The sequence below is a fragment of the Amblyomma americanum genome, chromosome 5 (assembly GCF_052857255.1).
Source record: "Amblyomma americanum isolate KBUSLIRL-KWMA chromosome 5, ASM5285725v1, whole genome shotgun sequence".
Lineage (NCBI taxonomy): Eukaryota > Metazoa > Arthropoda > Arachnida > Ixodida > Ixodidae > Amblyomma > Amblyomma americanum.
This window is the reverse complement of record NC_135501.1, coordinates 108,736,127-108,756,642: the sequence shown is the minus strand read 5'-3', so window position 1 is coordinate 108,756,642 and position 20,516 is coordinate 108,736,127. Positions and strand designations below refer to the sequence as shown.

General features: G+C 47.4%; 1 protein-coding gene and 1 pseudogene across 1 annotated transcript; both read right to left on the bottom strand.

The window, feature by feature from the left end:
• Positions 1 to 3,415: 3,415 nt before the first annotated feature.
• Positions 3,416 to 12,867, bottom strand: LOC144134904 (uncharacterized). Its single transcript, XM_077667714.1, has 3 exons — positions 11,715 to 12,867; positions 8,127 to 8,318; positions 3,416 to 3,614 (listed from the first exon to the last, which is right to left on the bottom strand). Exons 1-3 carry the CDS (start codon positions 11,923 to 11,925, stop codon positions 3,436 to 3,438), a joined length of 582 nt encoding a protein of 193 aa, XP_077523840.1. The 5' UTR covers positions 11,926 to 12,867; the 3' UTR covers positions 3,416 to 3,435.
• On the bottom strand, positions 8,768 to 8,910 carry LOC144135637 (U2 spliceosomal RNA; annotated as a pseudogene).
• Positions 12,868 to 20,516: the final 7,649 nt, after the last annotated feature.

The following is a 20,516-nucleotide window of genomic DNA, read 5'->3' as shown; positions in this document are numbered from 1 at the left end:
ATCCGGAGTTCCCGGGTTCGAACCCGACCGCGGCGGCTGCGTTTTTATGGAGGAAAAACGCTAAGGCGCTCGTGTGCTGTGCGATGTCAGCGCACGTTAAAGATCCCCAGGTGGTCGAAATTATTCCGGAGCCCTCCACTACGGCACCTCTTCCTTCCTTTCTTCTTTCACTCCCTCCTTTATCCCTTCCCTTACGGCGCGGTTCAGGTGTCCAAAGATATATGAGACAGATACAACGCCATTTCTTTTCCCCAAAAACCAATTATTATTATTATTATTACCCGAAAACAGTCAGATAATCAATATCTGAGGAAAGAAATGCATGAAATATCGCTACATGCGCCTTCAAATTTCGGGGTTCGACGAAAACCTGTCATGTTAAGGAAATTTATATGGTCTGTGGGAAAATAAGTCGCTAAGAAAATCGAACAAAATTAAGGATAACTACAATGACGCTGATGCGCCGATGCGGGTCGCTTGTTTACATCGAAAAAAGAACTGATGGGTCATTTCTCAATAACAATGGCGCACAGAGCTTTTTTAGTTGCTCGGCCACATTATCCTATGTCATACTTATGACTTTCGTTGTCGCTTACTTGTGAATGGCTTCAATATGCCAACGCGTAGATAAGTGTATGTTTCGCAACATGACCAATGTTAATTTCAAGCTCTGATAGCGCGTTGGAAGCCCCACTGCCTTTCTTGACATCATAGCGATGTTGGTGCGAAGGTCCACATCTTATGCTGTGTTATCCTGTTTGAGCTACATTAGTAGATTACGAAAGGGAAGCTTCTTAGATTCATTGGGTCCTTCACACATACAAGTTCGTCCTTTGGGTTACTAATGAGATCCTGCGGCATTTGAAGATCTAACTCATCAAATGTACTGAACAGTCTTCACCTGACACTAAGGGTAAAATGAGTGACTACGCTAGATTTCACTTCCGCATTTGCTTGAAAAAGAAAAGCTGCAGTGCGTTACTGTGCGCCGCTCATTAGGTCACAGCATCTATCTTTGGTGCCCATTCCATGCGATGCACTTTTTTACAAGCCGTATTTTGTGCGTTTTCTTTTGTGTCGTTTGTGCACATTGCTGGCACTGATTATTGTTTACATAATCGTATGTATGGCAAACGAAAACTAGAATTTCGCTGTTCTGTCTTGAGGCAAGAGACATCGTTCGAAAAAAAAGTTGCAGCTTCTTCTTTGAGTGACCGGTTCACGCAGAGCTGTGCATCACGCTTTTTACATTAGCCTCGTCCCGTCACTTTTCTAGAGGTTATTTTTGTTTACATCTACAGGTTCTGGAGATTCAACTTGAGCTCCCGTAAAACAAAAATAAAGAAAAAAAACTTTAAGAAAAATTATCACGCCTTCATTTCATGTCCACGATTCTAGGGCAAATATTTTGAAAAGAAATTTGTATGATACTATTGTTGAATTAGGGGCGGTAATGATTCATTCTTCTGATATTTAGAAAAATATTTCTTTTAAAGTGCTTCCATTAATCGCACCGAACAGTGAAGAATGTCATAGCAAACCAACGGGGAAATCTCGGGAATAGCAAAATATATGCAACAGATATAGCAAAAATTGAAATAGAAAAAATGCAAGTCTGCCGTCGAGTGATCTAGGGATATATTGATTGTTATAGTGAAACCTTGCATTATTTGTAAAAACTGCGTTCATAAATGATTTGTCGCTCAAAAATTGTTTTATTCAGAATTGTTTAGTACTATTACTCCATGCCTTTTCCGTGGTTCATTCAGGCCGCATTGCCCTTTACCCGTGAACGTGCTCGTCGCCTATCGATTTGTCGTGTTTTTTAAGCCAGCGCATATATAGGACGTTGTTTTAGTCGGTTACCTCACTAAAATGATCGCTCTGTCTGCACACTGCGCTTGAAAAACTCTTCTTTAATACATCTTATCTCCTCAATTAAAGTTCCACTCCCCTGGTGTGCACGGGGAGGGGGGGGGGATAATATCCAACGTGAACGAAGAGGAAGAACAGACCATCTGGGGACCTATCGCTACGCTGGTTACGAGACTTCAAAGACCCCGCCTGACGTGTCTCGTCTATTCGTGAACAGATCAGCCACTACCCAAGGCAAGCAAGGCTGACATCTCTGTGCATCTTCCTCGAGATACGTGAACCAACGTTCTGCGCAAAATGAGCTCTATGTGTTTATTGAAATGTTTCTGCCCAATGTGGCTGTGTCGCTGCTGGCTGCAGTACGAGAAGTCAGTTGATGACCAGCAGTCTCCCATCGACATCAGGCGGAAAACCGTCCTGCAAGATCCATAGTTAAACAAGACCAACTTGCAATGGTCCAACACGGGTCTCAGGTGCACTCATATCCTGAGCACGGGTCTAGGCTGGGAGGTCAGCGTCGCTGCGCCGGGACCAAACCTTCGCGGAAGACCTCTGGCTTACAACTACCAGCTGGCCCAGTTCCACGGCCACTGGAGCTACTCCATCGCCCACGGCAGCGAACACACTGTGGACGGAGAGCACTAGGCAGGCGAGCTGCATCTGGTTCACTACAATGCTGACCGGCATAAAAGTTTAGCCGAGGCCACCTTCGCTGAGGAGGGGTTGCAGGTGGTGGGTGTCTTTTTGAAAGAGGGCAGCCTTCATCCAGAAGTGGGCAAGATCGTCGATTGCTTGTCTAATGTGGTCTACAAAGAACAGAAGTGCGCTGTGGAGCATCATCTGGACGTCACCTGGTTTATTCCTGATAGGAGCTCATATTGAACATACGAGGGATCTCAAGACGAGCTCACCGTGAAGAGAGAACGTGACTTGGATTGTGTCCAAGGAAGCTGTCGAAGTGTCTTTGCAGCCGCTGCAAGCATTCCAGAAACTGACGTCACACAGTGAAACCATCCTGGTGCCCCGCGACGGTTTTATTGCCAAAAACACTCGAGCTAAGCAGCCCCTGAGGGGTCCTGTTGTACGAGAGCCTTTGGACGATCTCGCTCCCTTCTAGAAAACAAGATTCTTCTCGATAGAATTGTGATGAACAGCCACAACTCAACAGCTCTGTCATTCAGCGGGAGATTGTGTGCTTCTTCTTTTAATTTATTAGATAAATACATCCGAAATTCGATCCTCTGTGTAGAAATGGCCACACGATGTTTATTTCTGAGTAAATATGTAGCATGTTTGTGCATACCGGCATAATGGCCGCATGTCTATTACGGATCATTGCGCTAATAAATGTTGTGCACTAGCTCCTTGCAAATTTTTACGCTGCTGATATCGGAAATTAAGCAAATCTTAAGGAATCTTAAGGAAATTGCTAAGTTAAATTATGAGCTGGAAACATCAAAACCGCAAGTGGCCAAATGGCGATAAAACATGCGGGTGCCTACACCATCCGCATATTTTTATTTGATATGAATATAGGCACTTATCGCTGTCTTCCAGAGACTATAACACAAAAGTAAACAAAACATGTATATTCATCTCGAGATCATTATAAAAAAAAGAAAACTTCCATGTAGTCAGTCCCTGAGAAAAGTCCTCAGAGGGATTCCTTGATTCCAGAACTTCCGCCTCCAGACGCAGGATGCATCGCGTGGTCATCTGGAGCAGGTTTTTCTTCTGGGCTGTAAGGATAGCACACGGAAGAATCAATGAAATAAAATTGCAAGGAATACTTAAGCTCCGCCTTAAGGATGTGACGCGATAGCGATAATGAGTTAATACCCACATATGTGGATATGGTTATTCTCAACTTTACAACCATAGGTCCCTGGAAGCCCTCACACCATTCCTTCTACAATGGTGCAGCGGTTAAGGGATGCACCATTGCTCTGCGACGGTGGGCGCTGCCACCGGTGGGGCTTGTGCGACACAAGTTGCTCTTTCCGAGCGGCCCCTCACGACGAATCATTAATTTAACAGTCGCCTGTCACGCTGCTCAGTTTTCGCACAATCCGGTGTGTTGGCTGTGATGATGCCACAATGTAATGTGACCTACGAGGCCCACTTAGCCTGTTTATCCGGCAGGTGGCAACCTGGGCCTCCCTACGCCACCCTATTTATCACTCATGACGCCGACAACGCAAACGCCCAATTTTCTGGGTAAAGAGGCCTTTAACAATATCGAAGTGAAACAAAACGTTAGGTCATGTAAACTGAGGATTAGTAGCGCATAACAAGCGAGGGCTGTGGTGGCAAGAACAAGCAACTTTTGTCTATATAGTCTGGTTTTGAGCTCTGCTTCAGTAATGCAGCCGTTATTGTCTGTGTAGTTTACAAATGGCTGTAACTTCTTTATTAGTTGTTATAATTTCTCATCCAATTGTTCGCAGCGGCTCAGAGCTTGTCAAGTTCAGCTGATGAGTACAAGTTGGTGGGCTCTGTGCAAACTGTCGGGGCAGTCTCCTAGCTGCATTTTATGCAGGCAGAACGCTAAGGCGCCCGTGTGCTGTGCGATGTCAGTGCACGTTAATGATCACCAAGTGGCTGAAATTAATCCGGAGCCCTCCACTACGGCATCTCTTTCTTCCTTTCTTCTTTCACTCCCTCCTTTATCCATTCCCTTATGGTGCAGTTCTGATGTCGGCCAATATATGAGACAGATACTGTGCCATTTCCTTCCGCAGAAAAACCTTTTATTAATATGCCTGCAGAGATTTCGGTGCACTTTCAACCTGCAATTATGCAATTCGGTTTAATCTTGACCCATATCCTCTAATGCATTGTTCATCGTAGGACAGTGTTACCTTGGCACAGAAGTTTAAATCTTGAATTGGCCTCTCGTAATATATACGCACTGCATAAGAAACGTTAAAGGTTCCGGAGAATTCTCTGAGGTGGCAATGCCGCTAATGGTGCTAAGCAGGGCTAGCATGAGCTTCACGGGAGAGGGTTTTTCTCTGCGGAAAATGTGGCGTGCTGGATGATGATGGGCTTTAAAAAGTTAGCTCAGAATCAAAAGAATGTATCTGTTTCTTTAGCACGGCATCCTCAATAACTTCCAGTTTTGCTCCATATTGTCACGCTCATTGCATGAAATATTTACCTCGCAAAGTCTGAAAGTGTAATCCTCATTCGCTACTACGTAAGTGATGCGAAAGATGTCTCTTACAATAAGGTAGCGGTTTGGGGTTGTTGGTAGTGCATGACGTATAAAATAGCACAACATCAGACAAGGACATGAAAGAACACACACGAGCGCTAACTTGCCACAGTTTATTGCGGAAGAGATCCTTTAGATATTTATGACATGGCGATACATTGCGCAAGCACGGCAGACAGTCAATTGTTAGTGGCTTCTGAGGTAATCTAATTCCTTACGAGATAGCCCAACAGAGGGTTTCGCTATGCAGTTAATCTAATTCCTTACGAGATAGCCCAACAGAGGGTTTCGCTATGCAGTTATCACCTAAGCTATGTATCATTTCTGCTTCGATTATTTCTCGCGTGAGTTTGCAAGTGTTTTTGGCAATGACCGTGCATGCTTGAAAAAGAGGTTCACACTTGAACTCACATTTTCTGCAGTGCGCATCTAAAAAACACCTTTCTTTTCTTTTACATTTAACGATGTTCACGAAGGCGCTAGTTTAATCAACTTCCACTTTGACCTACATACTTCTTTCCACATGTCAATGATATGCTGTACACAATGGATTCCGTAGCTTTAACGAACTTAGTTTGATGAATTTTTGCACCCACTCTTTGTAACAGGGCCTGGTCTTGTCAATGTGCAAAGTTTCTGCAGCTTCTCTGGAGATGAAAAAATGGCTTTCACTTTTGTCTGTTGTCCAATTTTCTTCAAGCAGTGGGACAAGCCGTGAGTGTACGGAATCACAGCCAGTTTCTGTTTGTTTAGTGAATGGGACGGTGGTAGAGCATGAGGGTAACAGATCTCCTTTAGGAGCCTTTAAGAAACGCTTACAAGGATATGCATAGGAAAACCGGCTTTAATTAGCCTCTGTACTTGTTGAGCAAAGCTTTCGGTCATTAGCGGAGGGCAGGATTTTTTATGTTTCTTCATGCTCACCGCGACCATACAGCGACAGTGACCATCATCACCAGCGCGGTCTGCAAAGCCAAGTGCCTTGCCTTCTTTGTGCGCAACAAGTTTCTACCAGACGACGTCCGAGGCCTGTTTGGTGGCTTACTTCCTTCCAACGCCCATGGGTTTCGTATTTGCAAGATTCAAAAATCTGAATGGCTCTTGCTTTCTCGGTTGCATAGGAAACTACTGGAATTACAAGTCTGTTCCTCCGCAGTACCTATCACCGCCAAGAGACGGCTTCAAGAGCGGTCATCTCTGCCTGACCGCACCACAGAGTTCTTCTGGCAGCTTCAACTCAAGCAGCTTCGCGACCGTCTTCCTCAAAAGCATCCCGCTACCAAAAGCCCTGTCTACCTCCTAGAACGTGTAAGCTTACCAGAGGACGTGCACCATGCGCTGGAAAGGGGGACCAATGTTTGCCATTGACAAGAACAGGACCGCTGCGGAAATTCTTTCCCTTGTACGACAGGTATCTCGACGTGCCTCTGCGGATGACACTTCGCGCTGTGTATTGGAGGGTGTGGACGCCTTGAATCACAGAAAACCCCCTGCGCCGAAGGTATCTGTCAAACGCGTTTTGTCATTCTTGAGGGACCACGATCTTTGCGTGTTGTCTGCGGACAAGGAGGGCGGTTTTGCAGTTATGTCACATGGGCTGTTCAATGCAAAAGCCTTGGAAGCTGTCCCCAATGCCTTTGATCCTCTGCGGAAACGAACGACATCTAAGTTGAAAGCAGAAACCAAAAATCTGTGCAATAGGCTGCAGCTGGACAGGCTCTCTAAAGGCATAGAAACATCAAAGCATGATCCCCTTGATGTCTTTTCAGTGAAAAAACGCACAATGTGGGCGCTCCGGTCAGGGTGATTGTTTCTCAAAATGATACGCGGGATTGTTTCTCAAAATGATACGCGGCAAAAATCTATTGCTGTGTTTCTCCAAGAAAAGCTCAACCTATTGCAAATATATGATCCCTTCCTTGTAACGGATGCCTATGCTGTCATAGATTACATAAAGTCTTCATCGCACAAGCGCTTGAGAGGTTTCTCTATAGATATTAAGGATTTGTTTTATTCGTTACCGCAAGCTAGTCTGCTTTCTTGTGTTCAGAACTGTATTGACAAGTTCGGAGTCATTCCTTTTCAGAATGCTTCGGTTACATCGAGCAGTGGCTTCCTAGCACTTTTAAGCCTTTACCTTCGGTCCACTTTTATTCAATGGGACGGACAGCCATTTTTGCAGAAACTGGGTATATGCATAGGGTCGTGCATTGCACCCGTCCTTAGTGATTTATTTCTAGCCGAACTTGACAGAGGCCTTTGTAGCCGCCTTGCTAACTTAAAAGTAACAAAAGCGTTTAGATATGTTGACGATTCTTTAATATTCCTTGACTGTGATTCTGGGTCCTTCGAATCACTTGTAACTAACACACTAAACGTAGTACGTGCAGACTTATCGCCTCTTATCATTACCCACGAATTGCCATCAGAGGGCTGCCTTCGCTTCCTTGATATCAGGCTTTTATTTCAAGACGATCAGATTTACTGGAAATACAAACCACATGCCAACAAGCCACTGCTCTCGTATGAATCTCGCACTCCAAACTTGTCAAGAGGGGCATTACCAAGTTATGCTTCACAAACGCCATAAAAAAATCCTGCCCTAAGCTAATGACCGAAAAGGAGCGAGCGTTGCCACTGCAAGACGCCACTCCTTGCGTTTATTTAAACTAACAAGGAATATACTGACTGATTGGTACTTAGAGGGAAACTGAGAGCTCGAGGCCACCGCGTTTTGCGAAGCGCTGCCGTTGACAGCCAGGGAGAATCGGCAGCAATGGCGCATGTGCAATAAGCAGTCATAACTTCTCTCAACGTATGCACCTAATGCCCCCCATGGCCTTAAACCTTCGAGACGTTGCATATGTTTTCTTATGCACAGGATGTTAGTTGTACTGTAATTTTTGTCAGCTGTGAAAACGAGTAAGCTGTGCCACTGCAAGACACCTGCCACTCCTTGCGTATATCTAAATTATTAACAAAGAAATGTACTGGCCGTTTGGTACCTCTGAAACAGCCTGTACTATTCGCTCACCTTTTGACTGCGTCTTTAGATTCGCCCCCGTTTTCTGCCCTGTCGCCGGCGGGCAGTTGCAGACGTAGGCCTCTTTCCTGGGATTATTTGCTCCGGCGACCGTGGAGGGGCGCACTTGATGGCACTTGCAGCCCTCCTCTCGCGCTAGGCGAGCTGCTTCCTCGCGGTTCAACAGAGTCACTTTGTCACCACCTGCATCCAGAACACAATTACTTCACGTGTACATCTGGTCCTTTTGAAGTACTGCAGCTGACTTTGGCTTCAGCTGTAATATGCTTTGTTTTATTTGATAGTGACGTCAGTTATAGTATGCTAAGAGGGAAGGCCAACGCACAGTTTGTGTAGCGAGATGTAACAAGTGCCGGAAAAATCTCGCCAGCTGCGTCAAACCATTCGCGGTGCTCCACCATTCGCCGGCGCGGGTCTCCCAATGGAGCACGGATGTAGGGCATATTAAAGCGAGTAAGTGGCGTCATAGCAATCATCGTGGCCTCATCGGTCTGTCTGTTGTTGGCAGCAAGAAAGAAAAGAAAAATGCACAGGCCTACTCGCTGGCTGCAGCCGAGCCACAATCGCTACCACGTGCAGATAGTTGGAGAGTTGAAAGATGGGAAAGAAGGACAAGATATTAAAAACGCGCGAAAGACAAGGCCGATCCCGGAGGCAGTGCAATACCGGGCCAACTGGTGGCAGAAGTGAAGCAACCTTCAAACTTTCCGCCACATTTCCAAAAATAAGTTCAATTGGACCCGTAAAAGATACTCTACAGGATCCGGACATCTACCCTGGCCTCATCACTCGCGGCCAAAATCACTAGGAACAGTGAACAATTGAAAAGGACCAATATGACTGTATTAAACAATCTGCGGATAATGGACAATTTGTTGGCTCTGTATTCTTAGACTTTACTAAAGCCTACGACACGAACAGTTAATACAAATTGTTTACTCAACTTGAAGCGCAGTGCTTAACTGGTCCTGAACTAACCTTTATGAAAATTTATTTACTTGACCATTAGGATGCGGCGTTTGTGGTGGGCTCAATTTCTAACTGGTACCGAGATAATTCATTCTCGGTGGTGGTAGTGGTTTTATTAAAAATAATAGTAAAAAGGAAGGAAAAGATTTTTCCTAGCCCCGGCATCTGCCATCGATACTGAAGCACCTGAGCTGGGGCAGCGGAAATAAAGGACAGCAGGCAGAATGAAGAAATGAAATGAAAGAGGTGAGGGGACAGGAATAGAGGACAGCGGGAGAAGTAATATGTACAAACTATTTACACAATAAGAAATGTGTCCAGGTTGTGCGCGTGATTAGTTCATTTTAGAGGAATTAAAGCACACACGCGCACAGCACTGTGTAGGTTACAACTGGAGTGGGGCGTCCAGTTATTAATCGTTCAAGGTAGAACTCGCGGAGCGTTCGGTCACTGCGTGTAACTACCTGACGGAGAACAGACGGGACGTCAAGCCCGTGTGTTCGAGGAATGCACAGAGGCTCACCAAAGTTCGCTCACGAGTGCGCACACTGCCCTGCGGCCACAATAGCGTCTTGATGGAGTCTGATAGTATGCCCTGCGCCCTATAGACCGCGAGCATATCGCGACGAGCATCGGCGAACGCGGAGCAGCGAAGGAGCAGATGTTCTAGTGTTTTCACTGCACGCGATTTGCTTCTTGGAATTGAAATTATCTTCCAGACTACCTCGCAGACATTCATTGTATACTGTATGCGGCTGACACAATTTTTTCTTCTGATAAACGTTTGAAAAGTTAAATGCCGCACTAGCTAACCTTTAGACGCGAAGCCACGATAACGACCTAATTATCAACTCCATAGAGCCAAGTTCATGTTTTTCGGAGCCAAAACGCTAAGGCGCCAGTGTGCTGTACGATGTCAGTGCAGGTTAAGGATCCCCAGGTGGTCGGAATTATTCCGAAGCCCTCCACTACGGCATCAATTTCTGCCTTTCTTCTTTGACTTCCTCCTTCCTCTCTTACGGCTTCCTCTCTTACGGCGCGGTTCAGGTCTCCAACGATATATGAGACAGATGCTGCGCAATTTTCTTTGCCCAAAAACCAATTATTAATAAATAAATATTAATTTTGATCAAGTCCTAACCTTACAAGTCGCTTGCTTCTCATTTGTTCATAGTTCCAATTACGCAAGTGACAGCGTTACTTTTCTTGGCTTTCAACTTGATGCCGACCTCAAATTTCATCATCATAACACCTTAAAAAACGCATTTTAAATCCCTCCACTATTGAAAGCTCGTCCTTTTTCCTCCGTCCGCGCTTTTTCATTTTTCGTTGCATTTATTCACATATTAACTATATTCGTAGCAAATGGAAACACCACTGTCATTTACGCTCATACGAACACATTCAAAATCAGGTTAGACACACAATTTCAACGGTTGATATATTCTGAATGCTAGAGCCTCGCTGCGTGATAATAATATCATGGCTTATTCAGTAGTTCGTGCAATCTAGCTACCTTATTTTTCAGGTTAGTCCACAACAAATCTTTTCATTTTCTCGACGATAGTTTTTAGGAGTATAGTTACCGGACTAGGTTTGCACTCCATAAATATTTTGCTGCCCCATGTTCTCACTAAATATAAAAACAGGAGGTTTCATTTCTTCTCCACTTCATTATGAAACTATTTACACCTGAGTTTAAAATCGCCCCTTTCCCTGCCTGTGTTAAAGTCAACTTTAAAATTTATTCTTTTCTAACAATAGAAGGCTTAAGAACTTTTTCCTAACTTTTTCATAAATATCTAGGAAATTTCTGTTAGCAAATATATCCTTTGGCGAACCTAAACTTAAAATTCTTGCTTGAATTGTCCTTTTCTCTATGCGCGTCGTATTAAAGAATATTTAAATCGCGTGCACAGCGCTGTATCTTTTTTTCCTTCTTTACTTCATGCAATGCCTTGTATAACGATATGTATTTTAGTTCGGCCTTTTTGTTTTTCGTCATACAATATATTAAGATGTTTTGTTTGCATCGCAAATAAAATATTTCAATGTTTATTAGCTATATCATAATTACGCAATTACCTGTCTGCATTGCCACCTCTTTATTTGTAAGTTCGTTTAGCATTAACTTACCGATGGTCCCGTCAGAGCCTCTAGACTAGGGACCGTGGCCTCTATATTGATATTTCTCATCTCTCATGTACGCTCTCGTTTCAAACTACACAAAACACAACGAAATGCGGCCACTACTTGAGCATACTCACGTCAGTTACTACCGCAGTGTAATGCAGCCTTTGGGGCCATCAGCGAGAGTGCCTTGATGAGCTGCCTACTGTTTAGAGTCAATGTCAGAGTGACACTAACAGTCCGGTGAGCCACCAAGGGGTGCTCCAACGTTACGATTCAATGACCACGGGTCGCATTCGCGTTCGATGGAGTCGAAATGTCAACGGTTCTTATGATCACAATTAAAGGCCTCACACAGCCGAAAGTAATCCAAGCCATTGCATACAACTCAGCTCAAATCTTGGATACAGCCCTGAGCCGATCTAAATGCAGCCACATTATTTAGTTACAGCTAGTAGGGATGCAAGTACAGGCACTTACCAAACCAGTCCAAAACCATGCAAGCAGCCTGCGCCACGAAGATGGCCCCACCGAAGAAGCCGATGGTGGTGAGAATGCTTTTGCGGTCCCATATCATCGGCCTGCGCCGTGGTGAGAATCGTTTCTGTGAAAGACTGCGCCGCACATCGAACTGAGTCTGTGCCACGAGGAGTACAATATCGCTGCGATTCGATAGAGTACGTGGATGCATCGTAAGAGCGAGTGGATTTCCGCCATGGATTTGATGTTGGGTGCTATGTATCCACAGCGGCACACTTTAAGCCTTCGCGTGTCAATGAGCGATGCTTAGGCATCGTTCGCTTTTTAACGTCCGCTTTTGTGATTTCGTGCTTACAAGATGGCTCCACGTAGCGCATTTCGTTACCAGCTACAACGTCACCGGTTTGACTGACATCCACTAATAATGCGTTCTGCAATGAAGTATATTGAGGTGCTCTCTCGTGGATATATGGCCACATACCATGTAGCCGAGAAAACTCTTGCTGTCAACTATTTAGTCCGAATGTCTTTATTTTTAGTAAGGCCAGGTAGTAGCCGCTAGCGGCTAATTTCCCAGCGATGTCATGCATGCGGCAGGTTAACGTTATCGCTCTGTACCTTCTTTTATTTATCCCTTATGCAGAAAGGCGGGCATCCATCAAGGCGAATTCCGAAATCAATTTCTCTGGTAATGAATATGCACAGTGAACCACCAATGGTTAACAAGCTAAACAGGTTTCTTTAGAGCGCCATAGACTACATACGGGATATGTTTTTTCAACTCATTAGACAGTAATGCCAGAATAAGTTAAGCCTGTTCAAAGCCGCGAAAAATAAATTTACGTTGTTCATGAGTCATCGGGGCTTAAATGCAAAAGCGGGTTCGATAAAAACTCCAGAACTAGAGTTCTTGCATTGTTATCACAAAATGGTGCCAATACATAGATTACTTGGGTCTCAATGAAACAGCGTACACTAAAAATGAGGCTGGTGGTAAATACTTACAAATCATCGAACGCTAGAAATTAAAAAAACGGGTTATCTATGAGATGGAGATAAAGACCATGCATTGTTCACCCTAGTCTTTAAAACGCAAAAACAAGTAAAGGACAAAAAGCGACAAACGCCAATTACACCAATGCAACGTAGGGGCCAAAAAAATTCTGAGCGCACTTAAGCCAGCTTACTGAAGAAATGCGAAAACTTGTTATGTGCAGAGAAAAGGCTCAGATCTCGACATCTCGGCGGAAAACTCAACCACGCCTTAAAGCATACAACTGAAGGTGTATATGTCATCTGTCCGAACCCCTGTCGACCCGCAGCGGTGGCTCAGAGGTTAGGGCGCTCGGCCATTTATCAGGAGCACCCGGTTGGATCCCGACCTCAGCCATAGCGTTTCGATGGAGGCGAAACGCAAAAGGCGCCCCTGTGCTGTGCGACGTCAGTGCACGTTAAAGTAGTAGTAGCAGCTGTAGTAAGAGGTATTTATTCAAATAACAATGAAAAGGAAAGAAAAGATTTTTGCTAGCCCCAACATCTGCCGTCGATACTGAAGCACCTGAGCGGGGCAGCGGAAATAAAGGATAGTAGGCAGAATAGAGATGTGAAATGAAAGAGGTTTCTCCATTCTGCCCGCTATCCTTTATTTCCCTTTATTTAAAGGGAAATTTTATTAGTTCCTGTTATCTTTTATTTAAAAATGCCCAGGTGGTCGAATTTATTCCGGAGCCCTCCACTACGGCACCTCTTTTTCTTTTCTTATTTCACTCCCTCCTTTATCTCTTCCCTAACGGCGCCGTTCAGGTGTCAGCCGAGATGCGAGAGAGATATTGCGCCATTTCCTTTCCCCAAACAACAATTTTCAGTTTTTCGAACCCCTGTCGCAACTTAACACGTGACTTCACAAGATAGAGACCGCTAGGGGGCCGGCGTCTGCGAACGCGCTTCGCATCGGCTCTGTACAAGCACGGCGATTTCGTCCGGATTTCAACCCACGCAGTGCTCATCTCTTCACTGCACCGTTCGTAAAGCTGCCGCACTAGGCCTCGCGTCACTTTGCGCTAAGCCTAAGCTGCTTCGACCTCCCCTACATCGACAGTATGGAGGTCCACGTGATCGGAGAGACAATCAACCCGGACTACGATCCCAGAGACTGGAACCATATCCTGAGCTTACCCGCTCCTCAGAAAGGAGCACTGAAAATCCAGGACCAGGCGAACGCCACCACCGGCTCACGACCTGAAGGTTCAGTACACCAAGCGTCCCAGCGGCGAAAAGGTCGCAACGCCAGCCGCGGTTGCCTGATGATGACTCCAAAATCGTGTTTCGTTCCAACGGGGGACTTAAACGACCTTCAACAACGCCAGCTTCGCCTGGCCCTGATAACTGCAGCCAAGGACCTCCAAGACCCGGACGCTACCAACATGCGTATCCACCCCCTAAACAACACCTGCACGATGAGTACCCCGCATCAAGCCGACGCGCTACGCCTGGTCGCCATCAAACAACCGCCTTCATCGCCCCCCCCCCGGATGGTGCAGTAAGAGGAGTAGTCACTACGCCTACTGAAAAGAAACCCCAGCACAGATTCTTGATGACCTCATCACGGGCAACCTTGGCGTCCCCATCATTGATGCACGCCGCATGGGAGAGACCCGTTCGATCCTCATCACCTTCCGGGCGGGTCCGATGCCCCGAAACATCTCCTACAGAGGCGGACTCCACAACTGCACTTTAATAGAGGACACCTGGACGCTTGCACAAACTGTAGAAAACCAGGGGATCGCGCGGATGTGTGCACCCTTTAGCGTACGCACAACTGTTCAAGATGCGGTATCACGCACCCCCGAGAGGACACCCCGACATGCACCCCAGCCTGCATACTCTGTGCAGGCGACCAAATGAACGGTACTAAAGGTTTCAAAGCGAGGGGACGGCGCTCACCGCCCACTTCACCGCAATCGCACACCTTCCGCACACCGGAGCGAGATGCGGACCGCTCAAGCGTTCGTCGCTCTAGCAAATCTCGCTCATCGTCTCGTCGCCGCCAGGACCAACAACCTCCACAACTTTCCTGGGCAGACAGAGTAGCAGGCAACAGGCTCAAAGCTAACAGTAAGCCCTCAGCCCCCCCGCCCACACAGGTGGACCCCCGTGACCGGGAGCTACAGGCCCTGAGAGAGGAGGTGAGTCGTCTTACCTCAAGACCCCCACCTCTACCCCTCTACCGCTTCCGCCAATAGTCCCTCCCACGCAACCAACGCTACTACCTCAAACATTCACTGAAAACATGAAACAATCGGACTCCCAAACACCCACCTTACCCCCACCCAAGAAAAAACGTACACCAGAGCAACTACCCATCACCAAAACCGACCTTGAATTCCAAGAAGCCCGCATGGACGCTAAACTTGCCGAAATGATCGCGCGTCTGGAGGCAAAATTTCATCACCTCATCGACCACCTGTTTCAACGCTTCGAACAACAAATTGAAGCGGCATTTACGCGCATGGTACATACCCTTGAGATGAGCCTCGCATGGTAAACACATGCCTCCAAACGAAAGAGCAGGTCCGTCCCTCGCTGCACCTACCAAATTCCCCCCATCAATCCCGCCCACCTACCCAACAGAAGCCCTTACCCAACCCACATACCCTCACCCCACCCAAGCTACAGCATGGCGGGGCGACCCCCTAATTCCTTATCAATTCTGCAATGGAACTGCCGCCGCTTCCGGGGCAAATGCGCACCCCACCAACTCCTCCTCCCCACACTTCCCACGCCCCACATCCTCCTCCTTCAGGACACACATGCCCCTGCAACACTTCACAGCTACACATCCACTCACTCGGATGCAACGAATACACCCAGGGCTTCCGCACTCACACATCGCTCCATTACACACCAAACGCATCATATCACCTCCGAGACGCCCTGCGTGATCACATAACTCATACCAGATTCACACTCCACACCATCTATTTTTATTGCAAATATATATCACACACCGTCTCATCCGATGGCTTCATTGGAAAAGCTACTGCGCGATCTCCATCGTATTGCAGGCAAGCAGCCATTGATTATCGGAGGGGACTTCAACAGTCAGCATACTGACTGGGGCTACCGCACCACCACGGGACGAGGAAGACGACTCTGGTCCTTGGTACAACAGCTCCGCCTCACTATACGCAACAACTTTAACACTCCCACGAGAATTGGCAACAGTGTCAGTGCTGACACCAGCCCGGTCTTGACACTGAGCCGCAACCTTGCGGGTATTACGTGGAACACAACACATCACACATTAGGGAGCGATCATTACATCCTCTCCATTACAATACCGTACAAACAAAGAACCACCCTTCACCTAACACACAAACTCACCAACTGGGATGCGGTCCGCGCCGTACGGGCGGCCCTTCCTGACGCCCCCATATCAGACATCGACCAGTGAGTGGCATCACTCATGAACGATGTCTCCATATATACTCGAACGCTTGACACCACACCATATACGCCCACCCTCGACACTCGCCTGGTCCACCTATGGGAGGCCCACTATAGCATCCCAGAGCGCTGGAAAGGGCAAAAGCTCAACCGGACCCTTAAAAAGCGGCTAGCCGCACTGCAAACACAAATTAGTGAGCACTCCTAGGAGCTCTGCCGATCCAACTGGGGACAGATTTGCGACAATATGGCTGGCAATCTGCCCTCCAAAAGCAGTTTCCAACTCCTCCGTCACTTATTTGACAACACGCAATCCAATACAGCCACACAACACCACGTCACACGCCTTATACACAGGGCCGACCTTTCTCCCGAAGCACTCATCGATATACTTAGGAATACACATACAACTCCCGGTACCTCAATCCCCCTGCCGCCCTATGCCGGCATCCCGAATGCCAATCTCGACGCGGAGATTACGGAAGCAGGAGTTAGAGCGGAGATTCAGGAGGGCATCAGGAATGCCAATCTCGACGCGGAGATTACAGAAGCACAAGTCAGAGCGGCCCTCCTGACTCTCCGCTCTAACTCCACTCCACGAGTTGACCGTATCTCATATAGAATGGTCCGTAATTTGGACGATCAATCGATTGCCCAGCTCACGGGGTACCTCTACACATGGCGGCAGGAGGGCATCCTTCCGCAATCCTGACGTCACGCAGAAATCTTATTCATACCCAAGCCCCCCATACACCTTACAGCTCCAAATCTTCGTCCCATCTCACTAACATCATGCCTGGGCAAGCTTTTGGAGCATGTCGCACTCGCTTGACTCACCGAACACATGACGGAGCAAGGCCTCTATCCGCACAGCATGGTGGGCTTCCGTCCCCAGCTGTCGGCCCAGGACGCCATGCTCCAGCTCACAGAGGATATTTTTGACCTCCTCATACTGGGCCACACAAAAGCTGTCCTCGCCTTGGATCTCTCCAAGGTCTTTGATCGCATAGACCATAAAGCGATCATGGCGGCGCTCTCCCCTTTGAACATAGGTGAACGTATGTGCACCTATATTCAAGCATTCCTTACTAACCGCACGGCCGAAATTCACTTCGGTCCCCACACATCCCATTCATACAACCTTAGTGGCGTTGGCACCCCCAGGGATCTGTCCTCTCCCCTTTCCTCTTTAATGTCACACTCATTCCCCTTGCACGCAAACTACAAACTATCCCCCACCTTCGGCATACACTCTATGCTGATATCACTCTATGGACCACCCATGTCAGTGATTGAGACATAGAGAATACTCTTCAGTCGGCAGCTACCCTCACCCAAACACATGCGCGGAGTATCGCACTCTTCATGCTCTCCGGAGAAGTCGGAGCTCCTCATACTCCGCCCCACAACCCGAAACTGCCCCACAGCCCCCATAACATTGAAACTGGAAAACCGGTACGTCCCGCAGGTACACACTCTCCTGGTATTGGGCCTCCACATCCACAACAACGGGAAAAATACTCACCATCCAGAAACTAAAGCAGACGGCGGTGTCGATATCCCACCTAATCCGCAGTTTCTGGACACCACCGGGGCATGAAGAAGCATGACCTATTGTCTCATTCATGCCTTCGTCCTCAGCCGCTTTCTCTTCACACTCACCTACCTGAAAGTCCAGGCCACAGAAATCTCCACCCTGGATGCCATGATCCGTACAGCATTTAAGACAGCCCTACACCTACCCCTAAATACCTTAACCAAAAAATTCCTCCAGCTAGGCCTACACAACACGATAAGCGAACTTATCGAGACCCACCGACAGACAAAATACATACGTCTCGCGAGAACCACCACCGGCAGACACATCCTACACACCCTCGGCATCAGGATACCAGCCACGTATCCCACACAGCTCCCGGTCCCCTATCACATTCACCACGAACTACTTATTAAACTTCTCCCTAAAGATATGCACCCCACCTACCACGAACCCCGTCACAGAGTTCGCGCACGGGCGCTCCACAAACACTATAGCATGGAACCGGATGCCGTTTGGGTGGATGCCGCCTGCACGGGCGAGGACGCGGTTGTAGCCATCACGAACCCCTCCCCACAACCGATTGCTATCCTTCACATATCTCCCACTGCCACTTCGGAGGAGGCTGAAGAGGCCGCTATTGCCCTAGACATCACGCACACGGAGGCCCGGTATATACTATCGGACTCTAAAACTGCCATACTAAATTTCGCCCGCGGGAGAGTTCACGTCCCTGCATTTCGCATATTGAACTCCCTCGCCGCACACCCGCCCCGCCACATGGAGCTCATAAGGGTGTGTGCCCACTCCGGGAAACCGGGAAACAAGGCTGCCAATGCTTTAGCCGGAGGTTCTCTCAACCGGGCACCGGCGGCCTCCGATCTGGGGCTCTCACGGGAGCGCATGCATTCATTCAGTGAACTGACGTAGGCCTGCAAAGCCGAGCGTCAGCTGTACCTTCCACCCCATCCCTCTCTCGACAATTATCATCAGACACTTTTTAGGCGGCTCCAAACAGGCACCTACCCTCCCCTTATATACACTCGCCCTATCACCTAGTCCACAGAAACCCCTCCTGTACCCTCTGCCACCACCCAAAAGCCACTCTCGATCATATCCTTTTCCTCTGCCCTGCGGATCTTCCCCCGTGGAGCCTGAAGCAATTTACCACTTGGGAGGCTTGGGAGACCCTACTGCGCTCCGAGGACCCGGCCAAGCAAGCCATCGCCACAGGAAGGGCTTCAGCGTTATGAGCCTCTGGGAGATGAACGTTTGAGTGCAGTGGGGCTGAGCGGGGGCCCAAGGATCTGCGCGTCCTAAACTGCCCTGTATGTAATAAAGTTTCAACCACCACCTGACTTCACAATTGCATTAATTAAATTAACTTAATAAGGTACTAACCATAATATCTGTAGTGACTGCAAGGCTTTGACACAAGTGCTGAAAAACGAATGCGGCAACGACGACAGCACGTTGACCCTGGAGCGTAGTGACTATGTGGCGGTCACGTGATGATTAAGCAGACCGAACAAAGTACGGAAAGCAGTAGTTAAGCCTTCGCCTGAAAAGAAAATGCTATTGCTGGGGTCTTCGTGTTCACGTCGATAACCGGAAGCAGTTGAACGTGTATATAAATCTCGGACTACGATTTTTGCTTTCTCACTCTCTAAGTTCCGTTCCTCCAAAATATTATCGGCGCAGTCTGGGTCAGACCCTCAGAGGCGTGGTCCGCAGCACAACGCACAGCACATGATTTGCCTAGGAGGGTAGAAAAACCGCAACATTCTCCTTCCTTTTCTGCAGCAGAAAACGTAAGGAGCAAAAAGACTGCCACTTTCTCTGCTTGCCTCACCTTCTCAATAGATAGCCAAACGAAAACAGCCGCAGCCGGCTTCTTTCAGGCCAGCTTTTTAAAATAAAACGTGCTACGACACAACTTCAAAAAGTGTATGGATTTCCTCACTGGCAGCTCAAACGAAGTTCCGAAACTGTTACAGTGTGGACGACATAGTAGAACAGCTTGTGAGGACCTACAGCTAGAAGACTGCCCTTGCTGCCATTTGAAGACAAGGCGCCAAAGAATGGTTTTCAAGTTGAATAAAACAGCTTGAGAGCTACTTTGACAGTAAACACCATCAAGACTGCGCAGCGCAGACGCGACATAGACATGGGGAAGAACTCATGTGTATCTCGATCCCCTAAGTCTTCGTCTGCCATACGTAAACCACGGATGCAAGCAGATGGATTATGCTGGGCAGTTTTTAGGCTGTCTCTTTCTTGAACTGTAGATGCAAGTGGGATGTTGGTAAACACGAACTGTTGGTTCACGCGGGCTAATCATGAGCCCTCGAACATGCAACGTCACTAGGTGTGCATTGGGCACCTCGAGAAACGTACCCGAAATTGGCTCGACATAGAAACTTAGCTTACATTTCTCTTCCCGCGCGGTCTCTCTTCTGAAGCCCCATGGTGCCATCGCTGTAGCCTCTTGTTCCTGTTGCAACGGTGACCTCTTACGAAGACGCTGTCTCACTGTGAAGCTGACACCAGATATAAAAACGAAGAAACGAGAAGGAAGTTCAAAGGCAGAGCTACCCAGAGGCCGAGCAAGAAAAAAGGAAACTTTCTTCGATAACAGAATATGTTGAGTACATTGCGTTCGCAGCTTTTGTACCAATATTTTTAGTCAGTGCGTGCCTGTAATGCTTCATCTCAATATTTCGCTAAACTGAAAGGGCCTAATAAAGCTGTGGTTTAAGTCACCCACAAAGGCAGTCATCCATGCTCAGACCAGAACAAAGAAGGAAGAAGACTTGAAA